Source organism: Ranitomeya variabilis, chromosome 2 (assembly GCF_051348905.1).
Source record: "Ranitomeya variabilis isolate aRanVar5 chromosome 2, aRanVar5.hap1, whole genome shotgun sequence".
In the NCBI taxonomy this organism is placed as follows: Eukaryota; Metazoa; Chordata; class Amphibia; order Anura; family Dendrobatidae; genus Ranitomeya; species Ranitomeya variabilis.
In genome coordinates, this window is record NC_135233.1 from 538,330,810 (window position 1) to 538,351,677 (window position 20,868).

The 20,868-nt window shown below is 44.0% G+C and overlaps 1 protein-coding gene across 3 annotated transcripts in view; it reads right to left on the reverse strand.

The window, feature by feature from the left end:
- Positions 1-479: 479 nt before the first annotated feature.
- Positions 480-20,868, reverse strand: part of EDC4 (enhancer of mRNA decapping 4) — a 1,216,007-nt gene continuing 1,195,618 nt past the window's right edge. For 2 of the 3 annotated variants that reach the window (XM_077288123.1, XM_077288125.1), the window contains one exon: positions 480-7,651. In XM_077288123.1, coding sequence (XP_077144238.1) covers positions 7,462-7,651 — 190 coding nt within the window. In that variant the 3' untranslated portion in view covers positions 480-7,461. Of the gene's footprint in view, positions 7,652-17,579; positions 17,688-20,868 lie in introns of all 3 variants that reach the window. The other variant, XM_077288126.1, reaches the window with a different exon arrangement.

Here is a 20,868-nt window from a genome sequence, read left to right on the forward strand (position 1 = left end):
TAACACGAACTACCGTACGAACACTGCCAGAAAAAGCCGAAGACTGCCGAGTGCAGTGAATACCGCCGGAAGTTAATGAGCAGCCCCGGAAGCAGATGCGGCCGGGAGACAGCAGGACGCATAGCTGGACAGGTAAGTATAATTATATTGTTTATTATTAATTTTATGCTTTCTTTTACAGCTCTCCCCCGACCCCATCCCATATCTGTAAATCCAAGCTTGGGGTTCGGATACAAGTTCGCGTCATCTCTGCCCCAAGCTCGAACTTTGTAAAAAAAAAAAACTTGGGCGAACCCACCAATCCCGGTCATCGGGGGTTTGCCCATCACCAGTCATCAAGCATGGCAAAAAATAAGCCTTTTCTATTGACCAAAAAATGAAAGTGTTACTGGTCTCCAAAAATGGCAAGTTTGGTATCACCATAACTGATGAGAATTATTTTTACCACACATTGTAAGCTGTACAAATAACTCCCCAAATACAGTATCAGAATAGGGTTTTATTTTTGCAATTTCACTTAACATAGAATATTTTTCCCATTTTCCAGAACGCTGTACAAATAATTCCCCAAAACAGTGCTGCTGAAGGTGGCTTTTTTAACTTAATAGGACCTGGGGGTGACAGGTTCCCTTTAAGAGATTGACAGTGTAAAGTGTTGGATTTACCATTTAAAACATTTGTTTTTGTCTTTTTAAGATTATATTTACTTGAGGTAGGATTTGTAAAGCTACCAAGAAACACGCAAATAAACAGGTTTAGGAGAGGGATTCAGACCTAAAGCTTTATTGAGAAGGTGGTGGCTCTACCTTAATAGGCTTTTATTTTTGCAATTTCACTGCACATGGATTATTTTTCCCATTTTCCAGTACGCTGTACAAATTCTTCTGCAAAACAGTATCAGGTGTTTTATTTTTGCAATTTCACTGCACATGGATTTTGTTTTTCCATTTTCCAGTACACTAAGTGGAAATATAATGGGTACTATTCAAAATTAAAACTTGTCCTACAAAAAACAAGCCCTTTAGCAGGAAGATGGAGTTGCTTCAGAGCATGAGAAGTGTGTCATCAGTTACTACACAATATGTCCAAAACTACAACATTCAGTATAATGGGTGAGCTTTGTCATATTGGTTGCTGCTCACATAGAGATGATTAGTTGATGGCAAGCTCATCTTCAGTGCTTTTCTTTGCATAAACAGTGAAGGAAATTACTGAAGAATAGAATGTAATAAATGAAAACGGTTTCGAATTAAGAAGTGCAGAATTCAGCAATGTTTTCATTCTTTACTAAAAGAAGCTTTTATATTTTTACACTTTTCTAACACAACAAACCTTAAGTAGGGTTAGGCCTTGGCTTAGGGCAAGAGTTAGAATACGGACTAGTAAATGGGTTAAATTTAGGGTTAAGTTAGGCTTCAGGGTTTGCTTAAGGAAATAAAAAATTGCTACATAAAAAAATGTAATAAAGCCAAAAAAGTGTAACATCTTTAAAGTTTTAGAAAACTCTTCTCGTCTTCCGGCTACGGCTCCAGCGCAGGCGTACTTTATCTGCCCTGTTGAGGGCAGAGCAAAGTACTGCAGTACACAGGCGCCGGAAAAGGTCAGAGAGAGGCCCGGAGTAACAGGCCAGATTAACCCCCCTCGCCCAGAATTTACCCGGGGTTAAAGTGGCCTAGGCCAGATTATACCACGGGTATATTCTGGCCTAGCCCAAACTATACCCCGGGGTACAAATTGGACTAGACCAGATTATACCCCTCCAGGTCAGAATATACCCCAGCTGCTGTAGATCAGATTTTCAGCCTTTTGAGAACCATTGAGTGATATAATCAATAACGGAGCCCCAGGCAGCGCACAGAACCCCAAACAGCGCACAGAACCCCAAACAGCGCACGGTGCCCCAGGCAGCCCACAGGACCCCAGGCAGCGCACAGGGGCCCAAGGCAGCGCACAGTGCCCCAAGGCAGCACACAGTGCCCCAGGCAGCACAGAGGGGCCCCAGGAAGAGCACGGAGCCCCAAACAGCGCACGGTGCCCCAGGCAGTGCACAGGACCCCAGGCAGCTCACAGGCAGCACAGTGGGGCCCCAGGCAGCACAGAGGGGCCCCAGGAAGAGCACAGGGGCCACAGGAAGTGTACAGGGCCCCAAACAGCGTACGGGACCCCAGGCAGCGCACAGGGGCCCCAGGTAGCACACAGAGCCCCAGGCAGAACACAGGGCCCCAGGCAGCGCACAGGGCCCCAGGCAACACAGAGAGGCCCCAGTGCACGGGGCCCCAGGCAGAGCAAAGGTGCCGCAGGAAGTGCACGGGGCCCCAGGCAGCACACTGGACCCCAGGCAGCGCACAGGGAGCCCATAGGGCTCCAGGCAGCACACAGGGCTCCAGGCAGCCCACAGGAGCCCCAAGGGGGTAAGAGATAGCACGCAAGAGGGGGAAATAGACAGAGCGCATATCCCCTGTGCGCTGTCTGGGACCCCCTGTGCGCTATGTGGGACACACTGTATGCTGTCTGGGACCGTGCTCTTGAGTATATCACTCAATCCTGTAAGGCTAGTTTCACATTTGTGTACAGCCGTGCGCATGCGTACACTCTCAGTGAAGCCTTGACCACTGCTGCGCCCCGCCGGTTAAGCTCCGCCCACGTTCTTTTGACGGTGCTGCAACCCACGGCGAAGGGAACAAGTTGGATTTTCTTGCGTTCACCGAATCGTCAAAACAACGCATGCGGACGCAAACATCCGCAGGGCCTGCGTACCCAATGATAAAGATAGGGTACGCAGGCCACATGCATACCTGGGCGGAGCTTATCTCACGGGCGCGGCAGTGGGCGGGGCTTCACAGAGCGTACACAGCCATGCGCAAATGTGAAACTAGCCTAAGATGTCTGGGGCCCCTGTGCGATTTCTGGGGCCCCGTTCTTGAGTACATCACTCAATGGTTCTCATAAGCGTGAAAAATCTGATCTACAGCAGCAGGGGTATATTCTGGCCCAGAGGAGTATAATCTGGCCTAGGTATAATATACCCATGGTCTATACTCCTCTAGGGCAGAATATTAGTGTGTTTTTGCTGCTGTAGTGCTACAGTATATATAGATGCACATACACAAACCATATACCATTTCATGCGGCTTTTGTCAGATTTTAATGCAGTCTGCAGCAGACTTCCCTCTTCCACGTGACACGGAGAAATCTGCTGTGCTTCTGCACAAAAAAATCCACATCGTTGGGATGCGGATTTTGATGCAAATTGACTGCTGATTTTTTCCCTGTTGAAAATCAGCAGCAAATCAAGTGCAAGGGAACGGGTGGACTAGACTTATAGCATGTGTTGGAGGCATTATATTGAACTGACAGTAGATGGTGCAGTTCCATCAGTGCATAGTTAATGTTATGTGTTGTAACTTGTTATCTATGTTTCTCCCTGCTCTCTGATATGCACCTTAAGTTCTCCAGTGTGAGATCCTATTCTATCCTGATAAGGTATATAAAGTGAACTTGGAACACCTCAAACAAAAAAAATTAGTTTTCCAATTTTGACAACAATGGAAGACCAACTATATGATCAGCTTTTGAGATTCTACGCTGCAACAGAACAAAAGTACCCCCAGTGGATCTACGATCTACCTCCAGAGAAAGGTTCAAATGCCAAGTCCCAGTTTAGACAAACATCTAAGCCATATCGAGCAGAGAAAGGGATAATTTAGTATGGAAAAAAGGAGGTTCTCACTAAAAGCCGACTGCCAAATATCCTGAAGGCCTGTCACGACAACCCAACTTCTGGTGGGAGAGAGAGAAAACATTTGCCAAAATTTATGACCGTTATTACTGGAAGGGAATGAAGAATGATGTTTACCAACATGTTAAAGCCTGTCAAAAATGTTTTGTAACATGTCCCAAAATCAGCAAAGAAGCTCCACCACTCAACAGTATACCAGTGCCTGGAAAAGTATGGAGCTTAGTTGGGATTGATATGATCGATCCTCTTCAGGAAACATCAAACGGCAACAAATATATAGTTGCTGTCACTGATCATTTCTCGAAGTGGACTGAGGCAACAGCTGTTCCAGACAAGAGTGCCATGTCAGTAGCAACATTTTTGTACACCATTATTTGCCGCTTAGGCTGTATGGACACTCTGATTAGCAACCAGGGAAGAGCAGTTCCCATCACCAAAGGTGATGGGAACTGCTATTTTCAGGCCATCAGCTATTTCCTGACAGGAACAGAGGACAACTACTCCCTTCTCAGGGCTAAAGTCATCCACCACATGAAAAGTGACTTGTCCAAAAAGCTACAGGGCTACTGTAATCAAGATGTGAATGAATATGTGAACACCTCTGGCATCTCTCGTGATGGAGTCTGGGCAACTGATGCTGAAATCATGGCCACAGCAAATCTGTTGAGTGGTGACATCGTCATCCACACCAAAGTTGGTGACACCATGGATTGGTTGACCTATCCCGCAAGCTTTAATCTGCAGTCAACAACAGAACATGCACTTTATCTTGAAAACAATCATGATCATTTCAATGTTATCAGTGTTTACTAATCATTTTAATGTTGTTATCAGTGTTTACTAATCATTTTAATGTTGTTGTTATCAGTGATTACCTTTGAACGTTTATATTGTAGTGTCCTGTCACCAGCCATGTGTACGATTATCAGCCGAAAGCATCTCTGGAACCAATAATCGCCCCATGTAAAAGTATCTTTATAAGTTGAAGTTTCAGAATGTTATAACTTTTATTATATGCTGAACAGTTTATTTTATGAACATTCAAGGTTTTCAGGTTGAAGTAAAAAAAAGTCTCTGTGTTTAGAGTTTTAAACAATAAAATGTTGAAAAAATATTTAATTCTTGAGTATATCACTCAATGGTGCTCATAAACGTGAAAAATCGAATCTTTAATATACTCAAGAACGGGGCCACAGACATCACACAGGGGGGTCCTAAACAGCGCACATGGGATCCCAGACAGCGCACAGGGGGCAGAGACAGCGCACAGGGCCCCTGTGCACTGTCTCTGCCCCGTGTGCTGCCTGGGGCCCTGTGTGCTGCCTGGGTCCCCAGGGTCCCCTGGGTTCACTCTCTTCCCCCCTTGCACGCTGTCTCCTCCCCCTCCCTTGTGCACTGTCTCTGCCACTCCTTGTGCTGCCTGGGACCCCTGTGTGCTGCCAGAGACCCCTGTGTGCTGCCTGGTGCCCCATTCGCTGTCTCTGCCCCATGTGCTGCCTGGGGCCCCAGGTGCTGCCTGGAGCCTCTGTGCGCTGCCTGGAGCACATGTGCTGCCTGGGCCCCTGTGCGCTGCCTGGGGCCCCTGTGCGCTGTCAGGGCCGCTGTGCTCTGCCTGGGGCCCCGTGTGCTGCCTGGGGCCCCTGTGCGCTCCCTGGAGTGCATGTGCTGCATGGGGCCCTGTGCGCTGTCTGGGCCCCGTTCTCTGCCTGGGGCCCCTGTGCGCTGCCTGGGCCCCGTGTGCTGCCTGGGCCCCTGTGCGCTGCCTGGGGCCCCGTGCGCTGCCTGGGGCCCCTGTGTGCTGTCTGGTGCCCCGTGAGCTGCCTGTGGCGCCTGTGCGCTGCCTTGGGCCCCTTTGTGCTGCCAGGAGCCCTGTGCGCTGCCTGGGGCCCCGTACGCTGCCTGGAGCCCCCCTGTGCTGCCTGGGGCCATGTGCGCTGCCTGGGGCCCGTGTGCTGCCAGGGGCCCCTGTGCGCTGCCTGGGGCCCTGTGGGCTGCCTGAGGCCCCTGTGCGCTGCCTGTGGCCCCTGTTCTCTGCCTAGGGCCCTTGTGCGCTGCCTGGAGCCCCCCTGCGCTGCCTGGGGCCATGTGCGTTGCCTGGGGCCCGTGTGCTGCCTGGGGCCCTATGGGCTGCCTGAGGCCCCTGTGCGCTGCTTGGGGCCCCTGTGCGCTGCCTGTGGCCCCGAGCGCTTCCAAGGAGCCCCTGTGTGCTGCCTGGGGCCCCTACATGCTGCCTGGGGCCCTGGGTGCTGCCTGGGGCCCGGTTTTTAAGAATGTCACTCAATGGTTCTCAAAAGCCTGAAAAATCTGATCTACAGTAGCTGGGGTATATTCAGACCTGGAGAAGTATAAACTGGACTAGTCCAATTTGTACCCCGGGGTATAGTTTGGGCTAGGCCAGAATATACCCGGGGTATAATCTGGCCCAGAGGGGTATAAACTGGCCTAGTCCAATTTATACCCCGGGGTATAATTTGGGCTAGGCCAGAATATACCCAGGGTATAATCTGGCCTAGGCCACTTTAACCCCGGGTATATTCTGGGCGGGGGCTTAATCTGGCCTGTTACACCGGCGCCTGTGCACTGCAGTACTCTGCTCTGCCATCAATAGGGCAGACAAAGTACGCCTGCGCCGAAGCAGGAAGACAAGAAGAGGACGTCATTGTATTAAGCTAGGAGGCGCCAGACCCGGACCACGACTCCCATCGGACCCGGACCGCCCCTGGGTTACTATAATCTAACCTGTTTTTCTTACCTTTCAGGTTATATCAGGGGCTTATCTACAGCATTACTGAATGCTGTAGATAAGCCCCTGATGCCTGTGGGCATATACGATTTTTGGGGTGACAGATTCCCTTTAAATAAACTCTGTTTCTCCATAAAGCTTTAGGTCTGAATTCCTCTCCTAAACCTTTTCATTTGCGTGTTTCTTGGTAGCTTTACAAATCTTGCATCAAGTAAATATAATCTTAAAAAGACAAAAAAATGTTTTAAATGGTAAAGCCAACACTTTACACTGTCAAGCTCTTAAAGGGAACCTGTCACCCCCCAGATACCTTATGTGTTTTTAGATCATGTGAAATAGAGAAGAGGCGGCGCCCGGTGGGGCGATGGACGGCTGCGAGGCACTTGAATCAGGGAGATATCATACCTCCTTGACTCAATAGAGGTATGGCGCAAAATTTATAAAAGTGATTATTTCAGCATTCCTAAAGATACTAAGCATAAGTGCCATCTTCACAGAATGAAGCCTTCCTGCTGCTGAAGGTGGTTCTTTTACATTAATAGGCCTGGGGGGGGGCTATTAAGACAGGTTAGACAGGTTCCCTTTAACATAGAATATTTGAGTTATATGTAGATTCAATTTTACTCAACATTATTTTTACTCCATATGATGAACTATATTGAAAAATGTTCAGGAGCAAAAATGAAAATTTATTAGATTTACAGTATATTTCACATGATCTAAAAATACATAAGGTATCTAAATAAGCTGTATTGCAATTTTACAATAAATGAAAAAATAAACAAAATTTTAAAATTGAGCCAAGAAAGATATTCAACAATTTAGCCTGAAAATTATTTGTCGCCTTTTATTTGTGTTACAATCACAAGGAAATTCCCTTCACTTTATGCCGTGCAATGTACAATCAAGTACAGTTTATTAAAAAAGAACATTGTTTACAATCAATTCAGTTGTTGAAAGGATGTACATTGGAAAAAGTCTAACTAATAGAAGTGACCAGCCCCTGAAGCATAATCATCAGTCGTCTTGCAGCCTTATGTAAAGCGGCATAAGACTCCACTTGCAAGAACTGAAACAGTTTCTGACGCACTTGATTGATGATACTTCCCATGTGATCTCTTGTCACAGAGTCACTATGATCAAGATGCATTACTGCTTCTTCCAAGTAACTACAAAATAAAAACAATATAAAAAGGTTCATACAATTTGTAAACAAAGCATTGCATTACAAAACATTAAGGATATCTTAAAATGTGTTTTTGCAGCTTTTTTTAAGGCAAATTTTAAGTTGCGTCTTGCGACTGCTTTTTTTTGTCAGGATACATCAGAAATTTGAGTAAAATGTTAAAAAATTTGCAAACTTTGAATGATAATCTTTAATGCAGATAGTCATACCACACAAAAACATTAAAAAATAACATTTCACTCTTGTCTACTTTACATCAGCACCATTTGTAAAATGTTCTTTTATTTTGTTAGCATTTTAGGAGGTTTAAAAATGTAGCAGTAATTTTTCATTTTTTTGGGACCTATCAATGTTTGAAGTGCCTTTGGGGGTCCCATATAACTTTTGGGGGTTTCCGAATATACCATTTTAAAAACGGCACCCCCTGACACATTGAAAACTGCAGTCAGGTAGTTTATTAATCCTTCAGGTGATTTTCAGGAATTAATGCAAAGTGGCATGGTAGGAATGAAAAGTGTATTTTTACCACTTAAATGCCTCTAACTTCTTAACAGGTTACAACAGACGTCAGACTCTAAAGGCCCCGTCTCACTTAGCGACGCTAAAGCGATCCCGACAACGATACGACCTATCAGGGATCGTTGCTGCGTCGCTATGTGGTCGCTGGTGAGATGTCAAACAGTGAGATCTTCCCAACGATCGCTGCTGCGATCTCACTGTTTGACATCTCACCAGCGACCTGTAGCGACCTGTACAACGATGTCACATGGGAGCTATTATGACGATTCAGTGTCTGAGTCGTCAACGAGGTCGTTGGTAAGGTGTCAAACACAGCGATGTGTGCTACCCAGCGGGACCTCAATGATCAAAAAAAGGTCCAGGCCATTCCGACACGACCAGCGATCTCACAGCAGGGGCCTGGTCGCTGCTACGTGTCACACATAGCGAGATCGCTACTGAGGTCGCTGTTGCATCACAAAACTTGTGACTCAGCAGCGATCTCGCTAGCGATCTCGCTTAGTGAGACGGGGGCTTAAGGCCGCTATTTGGTTGTGAATTGCTATGGCATACATTAGGACCAAACAATAATGATCTGACAGCACCAATTGGGATAAAGACGAAGCCCTAACACTCTGTTAACCATTTATATGATGTAGCCACTATTGACAGCAGCATCTAAGGGGTTAAACAGATTTGAACGGTGCAAACACGGATCGTGGGGCTGATGCAGCAAGTTGTCAGCTATAGTGGACAGCCGACAGCTGCTGGATTGTCACCTGTATGGGGATGTTATTCTCTTATATCTCAGCTCAGTTAAAAACATGTTGGCAGGTCATTAAGGGGTTAATATATGCAAACTGATCCATGATCCCTGGTATGCATTAAATAGATCCAGCACCATAGTAAGAGAAACATGCCCATATCATGATGCTTGCACCACCATACTTCACTGTCTTCAGAGTTTACAGTGGCTTGAATGCAGAATTTGATTTGGCCGTCATCTGATGAACTGTTTGTGGCACTTGGACCCAAAAAGAGCAATTTTACTTTCTTCAGTCCACAAAATGTTTCTCCATTTTTCCTTAGGCCAGTTGATGTGTTCTTTTGCAAATTTTATTCACTTCAGTGTATATATCTATATATATAATTGTCTAAGGGTTTTTCTGTCTGTCTGTCTGTCTGTCCTGGAAATCCCGCGTCTCTGACTGGTCAAGGCCGCCAGGCCTCGACCAATCAGCGACGGGCACAGCATGGCGACGATGATGTCATAAAGGTTGCCTCGACCAATCAGCGACGGGCACAGTCTGCCGCGAATTCGCCTCGACCAATCAGCGACGGGCACAGTATCGACGTAGATGTCATAATGGTTGCCATGGCGACGATGATGTCATAAAGATTGCCTCGACCAATCAGCGACGGGCACAGTCTGCCGCGAATTCTGGAATCATCATTGTCCATATACTACGGGGACATGCATATTCTAGAATACCCGATGCATTAGAATCGGGCCACAGTCTAGTATATATATATATATATATTTTTTTTTAACAGTGGGTCTCTTGCAAAGATATTAGCTGTATATAGGTATCTTCTGTCACAGTACTCACAGGTAACTTAAGACTGTCTTTGATCATCCTGGAGCTGATCATTGTCTGAGCCTTTACCATACTTGCTCTCCCCCAGGGGAGATGAAGCCCTATCAGTGAGGGCGATACGCGTGGGGCTGCACTGGGCCTTGTCCTCTCCACCTGCTTTCCTGTGGATCTGCTTTTGGGTTGCTACCTCGCACTGGGTAACTTGGCCTCAGCATTTTCTGGGGTCTTTCATTATGCATTGCTGCATCTCCTCACCATATTCATGGTGACCTTGGGACTTATGTTGGAGTCCATTTGGCCCATGAGCCACATAGGTGCAGTTTTTTGCCATCTAGGCTCGTTATATTGCCCAGTGTGTTACTATCATGGTTGCTAGGGGGCTTTATATTGCTAGCCTGAAGGACTGTTTTCTGGCTTGCTTCTATTAACCCCTTTTGCCTATAGCTGCACAGGCCTGCATTCAGGTAGTCCTTATCACACTATTTTGTTTGGTATTCATTCTTATACTCAGATTTATATGATTGTGTATGGACAAGGCTCTTTGCTGTTTTTAATTATGTTTTATATTGTGTGTCAATAAAAATCTTGTTTTTTCATATATGATTTATTATCATGTCTCTTATTTTTGTGTATGTGGTGTGCATATTTCGAGTGATGCTTTTTCTCTCATTATTCATTTGATTTATCACTCACTTGCACCCCATACTATTTTGTAGTGCGCCTAGGGCTTTTTTGGTTACAGTGCATAATCAGGAAGTCTCTGTGTCAGTGCACTGAATGCAGCGCTGACAGCTTCTATAGCATGTAGATGCTGCTTCATCTGCTATAGAAGCGATCAGCCTGCAAAAATTGATCGTCCCATAGTGGGACAAAGTGTAAAGGTCAGAATAAAGAACAACAAAAAAACATTTTTTTTTAAATAATTGTAAAAATATTAGAATGTTGTTTTTTATTTATTTTATCACTAAATAAATATTTGAATGAAAAAAAATCTAAACAATAATAGTGCACATATTTGGAATCTCCTTGTCCGTAATGACCCGACATAAAAAAAATGCCTCAATAGTTAACCTTTTTAGTGAACACCATAAAAAAACAAGGCAAAAAACAATGCTTTATCATCATACCGCCAAAAGTGGAGTAACACGTGATTAAAAAGACGGATATAAATAATCATGGTACCGCTGAAATTGTCATCTTGACCCGCAAAAAACGAGCCCCCATACAGCTCCATCAGTGGAAAAATAAAAAAGTTATAGCTCTTGCAAAAATAATTATTTTTTATATAATAGTTTTTATTTTATAAAAGCGCCAAAACATAAAAGTGACATAAATGAGGTATTGCTGTAATCGTACTAACATGAAGAATAAAACTGCCTTATCAATTTTACCACACATAGTTACATAGTTATTAAGGTTGAAGGAAGACTTTAAGTCCATCTAGTTCAACCCATAGCCTAACCTAACATGCCCTAACATGTTGATCCAGAGGAAGGCAAAAAAAAACCATGTGGCAAAAAGTAAGCTCCACCTTGGGGAAAAAAATTCCTTCCCGAGTCCACCAGACTAGTTCCCTGGATCAACGCCCTATCAAGGAATCTAGTGTATATACCCTGTAACATTATACTTTTCCAGAAAGGTATCCAGTCCCCTCTTAAATTTAAGTAATGAATCACTCATTACAACATCATACGGCAGAGAGTTCCATAGTCTCACTGCTCTTACAGTAAAGAATCCGCGTCTGTTATTATGCTTAAACCTTCTTTCCTCCAGACGTAGAGGATGCCCCCTTGTCCCTGTCACCGGTCTATGATTAAAAAGATCATCAGAAAGGTCTTTGTACTGTCCCCTCATATATTTATACATTAACATAAGATCACCCCTTAGCCTTCCTTTTTCCAAACTAAATAGCCCCAAGTGTAATAACCCATCTTGGTATTGCAGACCCCCCAGTCCTCTAATAACCTTGGTCGCTCTTCTCTGCACCCCCTCCAGTTCAGCTATGTCTTTCTTATACACCGGAGACCAGAACTGTGCACAGTATTCTAAGTGTGGTCGAACTAGTGACTTGTATAGAGGTAAAATTATGTTCTCCTCATGAGCATCTATGCCTCTTTTAATGCATCCCATTATTTTATTTGCCTTTGTAGCAGCTGCCTGACACTGGCCAATGAATATGAGTTTGTCATCCACCCATACACCCAGGTCTTTTTCATTGACGGTTTTGCCCAGAGTTTTAGAATTAAGCACATAGTTATACATCTTATTACTTCTACCCAAGTGCATGACCTTACATTTATCCCCATTAAAGCTCATTTGCCATTTATCAGCCCAAGCTTCTAGCAGTATAAATGCCCCCCCAAAAGAAATTAATGAATTGTTGGTTTTTGTTCATTCTGCGTCCCAAAAACCGGAATAGAAAGTGATCAAAATACGTCATGTGCCCAAAATTGGTACCAATAAAAACATCAACTCGTCCCACAAAAAACAAGACCTCACATGACTGTCAGCCAAAACACAAAAAAATTATAGCTCTCAAAATATAGCGATGTCAAACCTATTTTTTGCAATAAAAACATCTTTTAGTGTGCGACAGCTCCCAAACATAAAAACCCGCTATAACGCCTCTTTCACACCTCCTGATATTTCCGGTATTGGAAATGTCGGTGTCTGTGTGTATAATACTTGCGGCACACGAGGCATGCGTGTGCCGCATCAGAACCACTCGGACGGGCGCCAGGGAAGAAGCGTTACAGTAAGCGCTGTTCTTCGGCGCCGGGTGCTGAACACAACTCATCATTCTCCCCTGCGATTGGCGCGAGCAGGGGAGAATGATCAGTTACATTTAAGTAACAAAAGAGATAGCAGGCGGCGGCTGATGGGACTATTACTCCCATCAGCCTACCCCTACTTTTGCTAATAACAGTGACAGCAGGAGCGACGGATGTGAGTATTCATCTGACGCTCCTGCGCTGTAAATAAATACAGTAATAAAAAAAAACCACGCCGTGGGTTCCCCCCCATTTTTGATAACCATCCAGACAAAACTCACAGATGGGAGCTGCAACTCTTAGCGGTCAGCAAGGTTGGATATCAAGAATAGAGGGGTCCCCATGCCATATTTTTTAATTATTTATTAATTGGGGTCCCCCCATTTTTGACAAAAAGCCTTGCTAAAAGCTCACAGCTGGGGGCTGGTATGGTATTCTCAGGCTGGTAAGGAGCCATGGATATTGACTCACCCAGCCTAAAAATAGCAGCCCGCAGCTGCCCAGAAAAGGCACATCTATTAGATGCGCCAATTCTGGCGCTTTGCCCGGCTCTCTGTAGCAGTGGCAAGTGGGGTAATAGTTGTGGGGTTGATGTCACCTGTGACATTAAGCCCACGGTTTAGTAATGGAGAAGCATCTATAAGATACCTATCCATTACTAATCCTATAGTTGTATGGTAAAGACACAGCCAGAATGAAGTCTTTTATTTGAAAAAAATGACAGACACCTTTTATTCTTAATTAAACCATACTTACTGCAACGCCTAATCCAAGCGAAGCCCTATAGTATACCTATACTATGTGTATATTTCTATTCTATCAATTCTATCCTATTCTATACTGTACGCGGCATCCGCCAGCTTTTAATCTTATATATATATATATATATATATATATATGTGTGTGTGTTTTGAAGATTATGTGATTTTAAAACGATGTGTACAATGCGATCTTAACATGAGCTTTTACATACAGAGGACTGCATTGAATACGGAATGCATACGCATGTCAAACGGATGTTCTGTGGAAAAATCGCTTGGGAATCACATTACATTCCCATAGCACTCGTCCGTTTTTGCATTCCGGAAATCGGATTGTTTTTTTTCTCGCAAATGGGAATGTGCCCTAACAATGATACCTGGAGTAAAGAAATCCATTTTGTGCTTCATGTGTAATCAGCGTTGGAATTTTTCAGCTAAAGAGATGCCCGTGCTACGGGGCGGAACAGAAGGCAGAGTCTTAAAGCAGGAAGGTAAGACCTACCTACAGTCCCCCCAGAACATGAGCATATCATTAACTGAAAACTTCTAAGGGTACTGTCACACTAAACGATTTACCAACGATCACGAGCAGCGATACGACCTGGCCGTGATCGTTGGTAAGTGGTTGTGTGGTCGCTGGGGAGCTGTCACACAGACAGCTCTCCAGCGACCAACGATGCCGAAGTCCCCGGGTAACCAGGGTAAACATCGGGTTACTAAGCGCAGGGCCGCGCTTAGTAACCTGATGTTTACCCTGGTTACCAGCGTAAACGTAAAAAAAACCAAACAGTACATACTCACATTCCGGTGTCTGTCCCCCGGCGTTCTGCTTCTCTGCACTGTGTCTGCCAGCCGGAAAGCACAGCGGTGACGTCACCGCTGTGCTCGCTTTCCGGCCGGCCGGCGCTCACAGTGCAGAGAAGCAGAAAGCCAGGGGACAGACACCGGAATGTGAGTATGTACTGTTTTTTTTTTTTTACTTTTACGCTGGTAACCACGGTAAACATCGGGTTACTAAGCGCGGCCCTGCGCTTAGTAACCCGATGTTTACCCTGGTTACAAGCGAACGCATCGCTGGAACGCTGTCACACACAACGATCCAGCGATGACAGCGGGAGATCCAGCGACGAAATAAAGTTCCAAACGATCTGCTACGACGTACGATTCTCAGCAGGATCCCTGATCGCTGCTGCGTGTCAGACACAGCGATATCGTATGGATATCGCTGGAACGTCACAGATCGTACCGTCGTAGCGATCAAAGTGCCAATGTGTGACAGTACCCCTACACTGATTATTCAAGAACCACAAGGCAGAATTCTTCACCCCAGGTATAATTTTAATTAGTTTAACACTGCCAACCTGACACTGTCTGTAGTTTACTTAGCAAAATCCTGCTGACAGTTTCGCTTTTAAAGGAATCTGTCACTATGTATTTGCTATCCTATCTGAGTGCAGCCATTGATTCCAGCAATGTATTATTTTAGTAGGTGCAACAGTTTTGATTAAAAACTGTTTCATCTGCTGCAAATATACCAGTTCTATGAATGCTAAGCTCTGTCACCACTGATTAACAGCTTTCTGTGGACATTGTGCAAAGCAAAAAGCCGCCATTCATCAGGGATATGCAGATCTCATAATTATGCAGTACTGTTTGGCAGAAGGTTTACTAGTCCTCTAGTGATTTCCTTCTGATAACAGTGAATTTATCAAAACTACACCGAGCAACACAGAAAGTGACCCATCACGGGAATCAGTCTGGTCTACATCTTGCTTTTTTATATTAAACTTGGTGAAAGATTCCCTTTAATAGTAACTTAAGAGTATATCAAAGGATCCATGTGGATAACTTTAAGTGCATAACTAAGTACAGTAGTGTTCAAAATAATTGCAGTCCGATATGAAAAACCAGATCAATAACTGTTATTGGTATAAATTATATTATAACGTCAAACAATTTACCAGTTGGTGCAGTAGATTCATAGAAAACCAACATACTCAGCATTCATGATCTGCATGTTTTTGAGTCGGTGTATTAGAATACCGTATATACTCGACTATAAGCCGACCTGAGTATAGGCCGAGGCACCTACTTTTGCCACGGAAAACTGGGTAAGCTTATTGACTCTAGTATAAGCCGGGTATGCATTGTCCCCTCATCCCTGTCCTGCTATGAGTGGCTCCCCCCGTCGCTGTCCTGGCATGAATGCCTCCCCATCCTTGTCTGCATGCCTCCCCTGTCCCTGTCATTGTATGCATGCCTCCTCCTTCCCTGTCCTGGTCTGAATGCATGCCTCCCCCCAATCCATCCCTGTATGTATGCCTCCCCCGTTCCATCCCTGTATGCATGCCTCCTTTTCCCCTATCCCTGTGTGCAAAACAAAACATCATACTCGCCTACCTGCGTGCCCTGGGTGCTGGTACTGCACCTCGTTCTGGCCGCCGGCGCCTGCCTGCACCTCTTCCTGTGCTCAGTGGTCACACGGACGGGCGCCAGGGAAGAAACATTATAGTAAGCGCTGTTCCCCGGCTCCAGGTGCTTAGCACAGCTCTCCTCATTCTTTCCTGCTCTGCCATCGATCGGCACAAGCAGGGGAGAATGATGAGTTACATTTAAGTAATAAAAGAGACAACAGGCAGCAGCTGATGGGACTATTACTCCCATTAGCCTACCTCTGCTGCTGCTAATAACAGTAACAGCAGGAGCGGCGGATGGGACTATGCCAGCTAATTTTTCCACGCTGAAAAGTTCATCTGAGTTCAGGCCGGCAGGGAGCGCATCTTCGGTGACGTCACCGCTAGTCACTGAAGCTCCGCTCCCAGCATTTCATTAATTCCCCAGTAGTTTACAACCGGGATGGTCGCATTAGCACGGCTGCCGGTTGTAAACTGTATATACCCCAGATATGGATTACAGAGTGGGACTGACTGTACGCCGTACAGTTTTAGTGTTTTATTTCATTAAAAGACTTTATTCTGCATGTGTGTGTTTATTTAACCCTTTCCAAACTATAGAATTAGTAATGGATAGGCGTCTTATTGATAGGTGTCCATTACTAAGCTGGCTTAATGTCACCTTACAATACAAAGGTGACCTTAACCCCTTATTACCCCATGTGCCACCGCTACAGGGCAGTGGGAAGAGATAGGCTAAGTGCAGGAATTGTATGTAGAAGAATTGTACACTGGCGCTCCACGCTAGGGTTTGAAAGAAAATTGGAAAAAAAAGAGCTGCTGGTGATTACACTGTGTTCCAAATTATTATGCAAATAATATCTCCTCATATTTTCTCTAAATTACCTATCTGAATTGCAGTCATTGTTATTTTCCAGTCATCTACTATTCTAGTATAATTGCAATGTTTTGGAACAAACTGCCTATGAAAACAGTATCTTTAAAAAAAAAAAAAACACTCAAAATGCATGTTCCAAATTATTATGCACAGCAGAGTTTTCAACCTTTTTTTTAATTTTGAACACAAAAATGGTCAATTGTGAAGTTATAAGCATTATTAGCTTATTACAAAATGAAATCAAACAGTTTTCAAGTGAAAACGTTATTCTAGGTGATGTTACATTTGCACATAGGACCCTTTGTTCGAAAGAAGCTTCTGAACTCTCTCGTCCATTGAATTTGTCAGTTTTTAGATGGTTTCGGCTTTAATTGTTTTGCATGTGGACAGAATACCCTCCCAGAGCTGTTGCTTAGATGTGAACTGCCTCCCGCCATCATAGACACTCCTTTTGATGATGCTCCAGAGGTTCTCAATGGGGTTGAGGTCAGGGGAAGATGATGGCCACACCATAAGTTTGTCCTCTTTTATGCCCATAGCAGCCAGAGATGCAGATGTGTTTTTTGCAGCATGAGACGGTGCATTATCATGCATGAAAATGATCTTGCTACGGAAAGCACGGTTCTTCCTCTTGAACCATGGCAGGAAGTGTTGTTTTAGAAACTCCACATAGATTATGGAGTTCATCTTTACCCCTTCAGGGATCATAAAGGGGCCGACAATCTCTCTCTTGCTTTCAGTGATATAAAGAGCCCTGACACACATCACCATCAATGAGTTTAAATGACAAACAAAAAAATTCTAACCTTATGACTCCTAAACTCTTGTGCATAATAATTTGGAACACAGTGTATGTTCTGTGTGTGACCTGTTAGTGGGAAAAGCTGCTTAATAATAATTAAGGATAATCACTGCGCTAATTATAACAGAACTAACATGGATTGAACGAATATAAGTGGTATATATGGATAATTTTTTGGTGTTGTACTCACTTGATTGGTATTCGTGTTGTGCGTTGCTAGGAATCCGTGCAGGGAGTCTGTTTGTGGTAAACGTGATACTTTTTGAGTATTGCTCCTTTGGACCAAAAAAGATTCCCACTAATTAAATAAATTTAATTTCACATTAGTTGTGTTGTGGAACAGTGATTACAACCTGCTTCAATAATAACAATTTGGTATACTCACTATGAGTTTTGTGGATATTTATGTTATATAAATGACCTGTTGGTGTTCCAATATGCAGGTGATTTGTTGTGCCAACCAGGATCGATCAGCTGTTAACCCCTTCACCCCCAAGGGTGGTTTGCACGTTAATGACCGGGCCAATTTTTACAATTCTGACCACTGTCCCTTTATGAGGTTATAACTCTGGAACGCTTCAACAGATCTTGGCGATTCTGACATTGTTTTCTCGTGACATATTGTACTTCATGATAGTGGTAAAATTTCTTCGATATAAGTTGCGTTTATTTGTGAAAAAAATGAATATTTGGCGAAAATTTAGAAAATTTCGCAATTTTCCAACTTTTAATTTTTATGCCCTTAAATCACAGACATATGTCACGCAAAATACTTAATAAGTAACATTTCCCACATGTCTACTTTACATCAGCACAATTTTGGAACCAAAATTTTTTTTTGTGACGGAGTTATAAGGGTTAAAAGTTGACCAGCAATTTCTCATTTTTACAACACCATTTTTTTTTAGGGACCACATCTCATTTGAAGTCATTTTGAGGGGTCTATATGATAGAAAATACCCAAGTGTGACACCATTCTAAAAACTGCACCCCTCAAGGTACTCAAAACCACTTTCAAGAAGTTTATTAACCCTTCAGGTGTTTCACAGGAATTTTTGGAATATTTAAATAAAAATGAACATTTAACTTTTTTTTCACACAAAATTTATTTCAGATCCAATTTGTTTTATTTTACCAAGGGTAACAGGAGAAAATAGACCCCAAAATTTGTTGTACAATTTGTCCTGAGTATGCTGATACCCCATATGTGGGGGTAATCCACTGTTTGGGCGCATGGCAGAGCTCGGAAGGAAAGGAGCGCCATTTGACTTTTCAATGCAAAATTGACTGGAATTGAGATGGGACGCCATGTTGCATTTGGAGAGCCCCTGATGTGCCTAAACATTGAAACCCCCCACAAGTGACACCATTTTGGAAAGTAGACCCCCTAAGGAACTTATCTAGATGTGTGGTGAGCACTTTGACCCAACAAGTGCTTCACAGAAGTTTATAATGCAGAGCGGTAAAAATAAAAAATCATATTTTTTCACAAAAATGATCTTTTCGCCCCCAATTTTTTATTTTCCCAAGGGTAAGAGAAGAAATTGGACCCCAAAAATTGTTGTGCAATTTGTCCAGAGTACGCTGATACCCCATATGTGGGTGTAAACCATTGTTTGGGCGCAGGGCAGAGCTCGGAAGGGAAGGAGCGCCATTTGACTTTTCAATGCAAAATTGACTGGAATTGAGATGGGACGCCATGTTGCATTTGGAGAGCCCCTGATGTGCCTAAACATTGAAACCCCCCACAAGTGACACCATTTTGGAAAGTAGACCCCCTAAGGAACTTATCTAGATGTGTGGTGAGCACTTTGACCCAACAAGTGCTTCACAGAAGTTTATAATGCAGAGCCGTAAAAATAAAAAATCATATTTTTTCACAAAAATGATCTTTTCGCCCCCATTTTTTTTATTTCCCCAAGGGTAAGAGAAGAAATTAGAGCACAAAAGTTGTTGTGCAATTTGTCCTGAGTACGACGATACCCCATATGTGGGGGTAAACCACTGTTTGGGCGCATAGCAGAGCTCGGAAGGGAAGGAGCGCTATTTTACTTTTCAATGCAAAATTGACTGGAATTAAGATGGGATGCCATGTTGCGTTTGCAGAGCCCCTGATGTGCCTAAACATTAAAAACCCCCACAAGTGACACCATTTTGGAAAGTAGACCCCCTAAGGAACTTATCTAGATGTGATTTGAGAGCTTTGAACCCCCAAGTGTTTCACTACAGTTTATAACGCAGAGCCGTGAAAATAAATTCTTTTTTTTTTTCACAAAAATGATTTTTTAGCCCCCAGTTTTGTATTTTCACAAGGGTAACAGGATAAATTGGACCCCAAAATTTGTTGTCCAATTTGTCCTGAGTATGCTGATACCCGATATGTGGAGGGGGAACCACTGTTTGGGCGCATGACAGAGCTCGGAAGGGAAGGAGCGCCATTTGGAATGCAGACTTAAATGGATTGGTCTGCAGGCGTCACGTTGCATTTGCAGAGCCCCTGATGTACCCAAACAGTACAAACCCCCCACAAGTGACCCCATATTGGAAACTAGACCCCCAAGGAACTTATCTAGATGTGTTGTGAGAACTTTGAACCCCCAAGTGTTTCACTACAGTTTATAACGCAGAGCCGTGAAAATAAATTCTTTTTTTTTTTTCACAAAAATGATTTTTTAGCCCCCAGTTTTGTATTTTCACAAGGGTGTCAGGATAAATTGGACCCAAAAAGTTGTTGTCTAATTTGTCCTGAGTATGCTGATACCCCATATGTGGGGGGGAACCACTGTTTGGGCGCATGACAGAGCTCGGAAGGGAAGGAGCGCCATTTGGAATGCAGACTTAATGGATTGGTCTGCAGGCGTCACGTTGCATTTGCAGAGCACCTGATGTACGCAAACAGTACAAACCCCCCACAAGTGACCCCATATCGGAAATTAGACCCCCCCAAGGAACTTATCTAGATGTGTTGTGAGAACTTTGAACCCCCAAGTGTTTCACTACAGTTTACAACGCAGAGCCGTGAAAATAAAAAATCTTTTTTTTCCCACAAAACTTATTTTTTGGCCCCCAGTTTTGTATTTTCCCAAGGGTAGCAGGAGAAATTGGACCCCAAAAGATGATGTCCAATTTGTCCTGAGTACGCTGATACCCCATATGTTGGGGTAAACCCCTGTTTGGGCACACGGGAGAGCTCGGAAGGGAAGGAGCACTGTTTTCCTTTTTCAACACAGAATTGGCTGGAATTCAGATCGGATGCCATATCCCGTTTGGAAAGCCCCTGATGTGCCCGAACAGTGGAAACCCCCCAATTATAACTGAAACCCTAATCCAAACACACCCCTTACCCTAATCCCAACAGTAACCCTAACCACTCCTCTAACCCAGACACACCCAACCCTATTCCCAACCGTAAATGTAATCCAAACCCTAACCCTATCTTTAGCCCCAACCCTAACTGTAGCCCCAACCCTAGCCCCAAC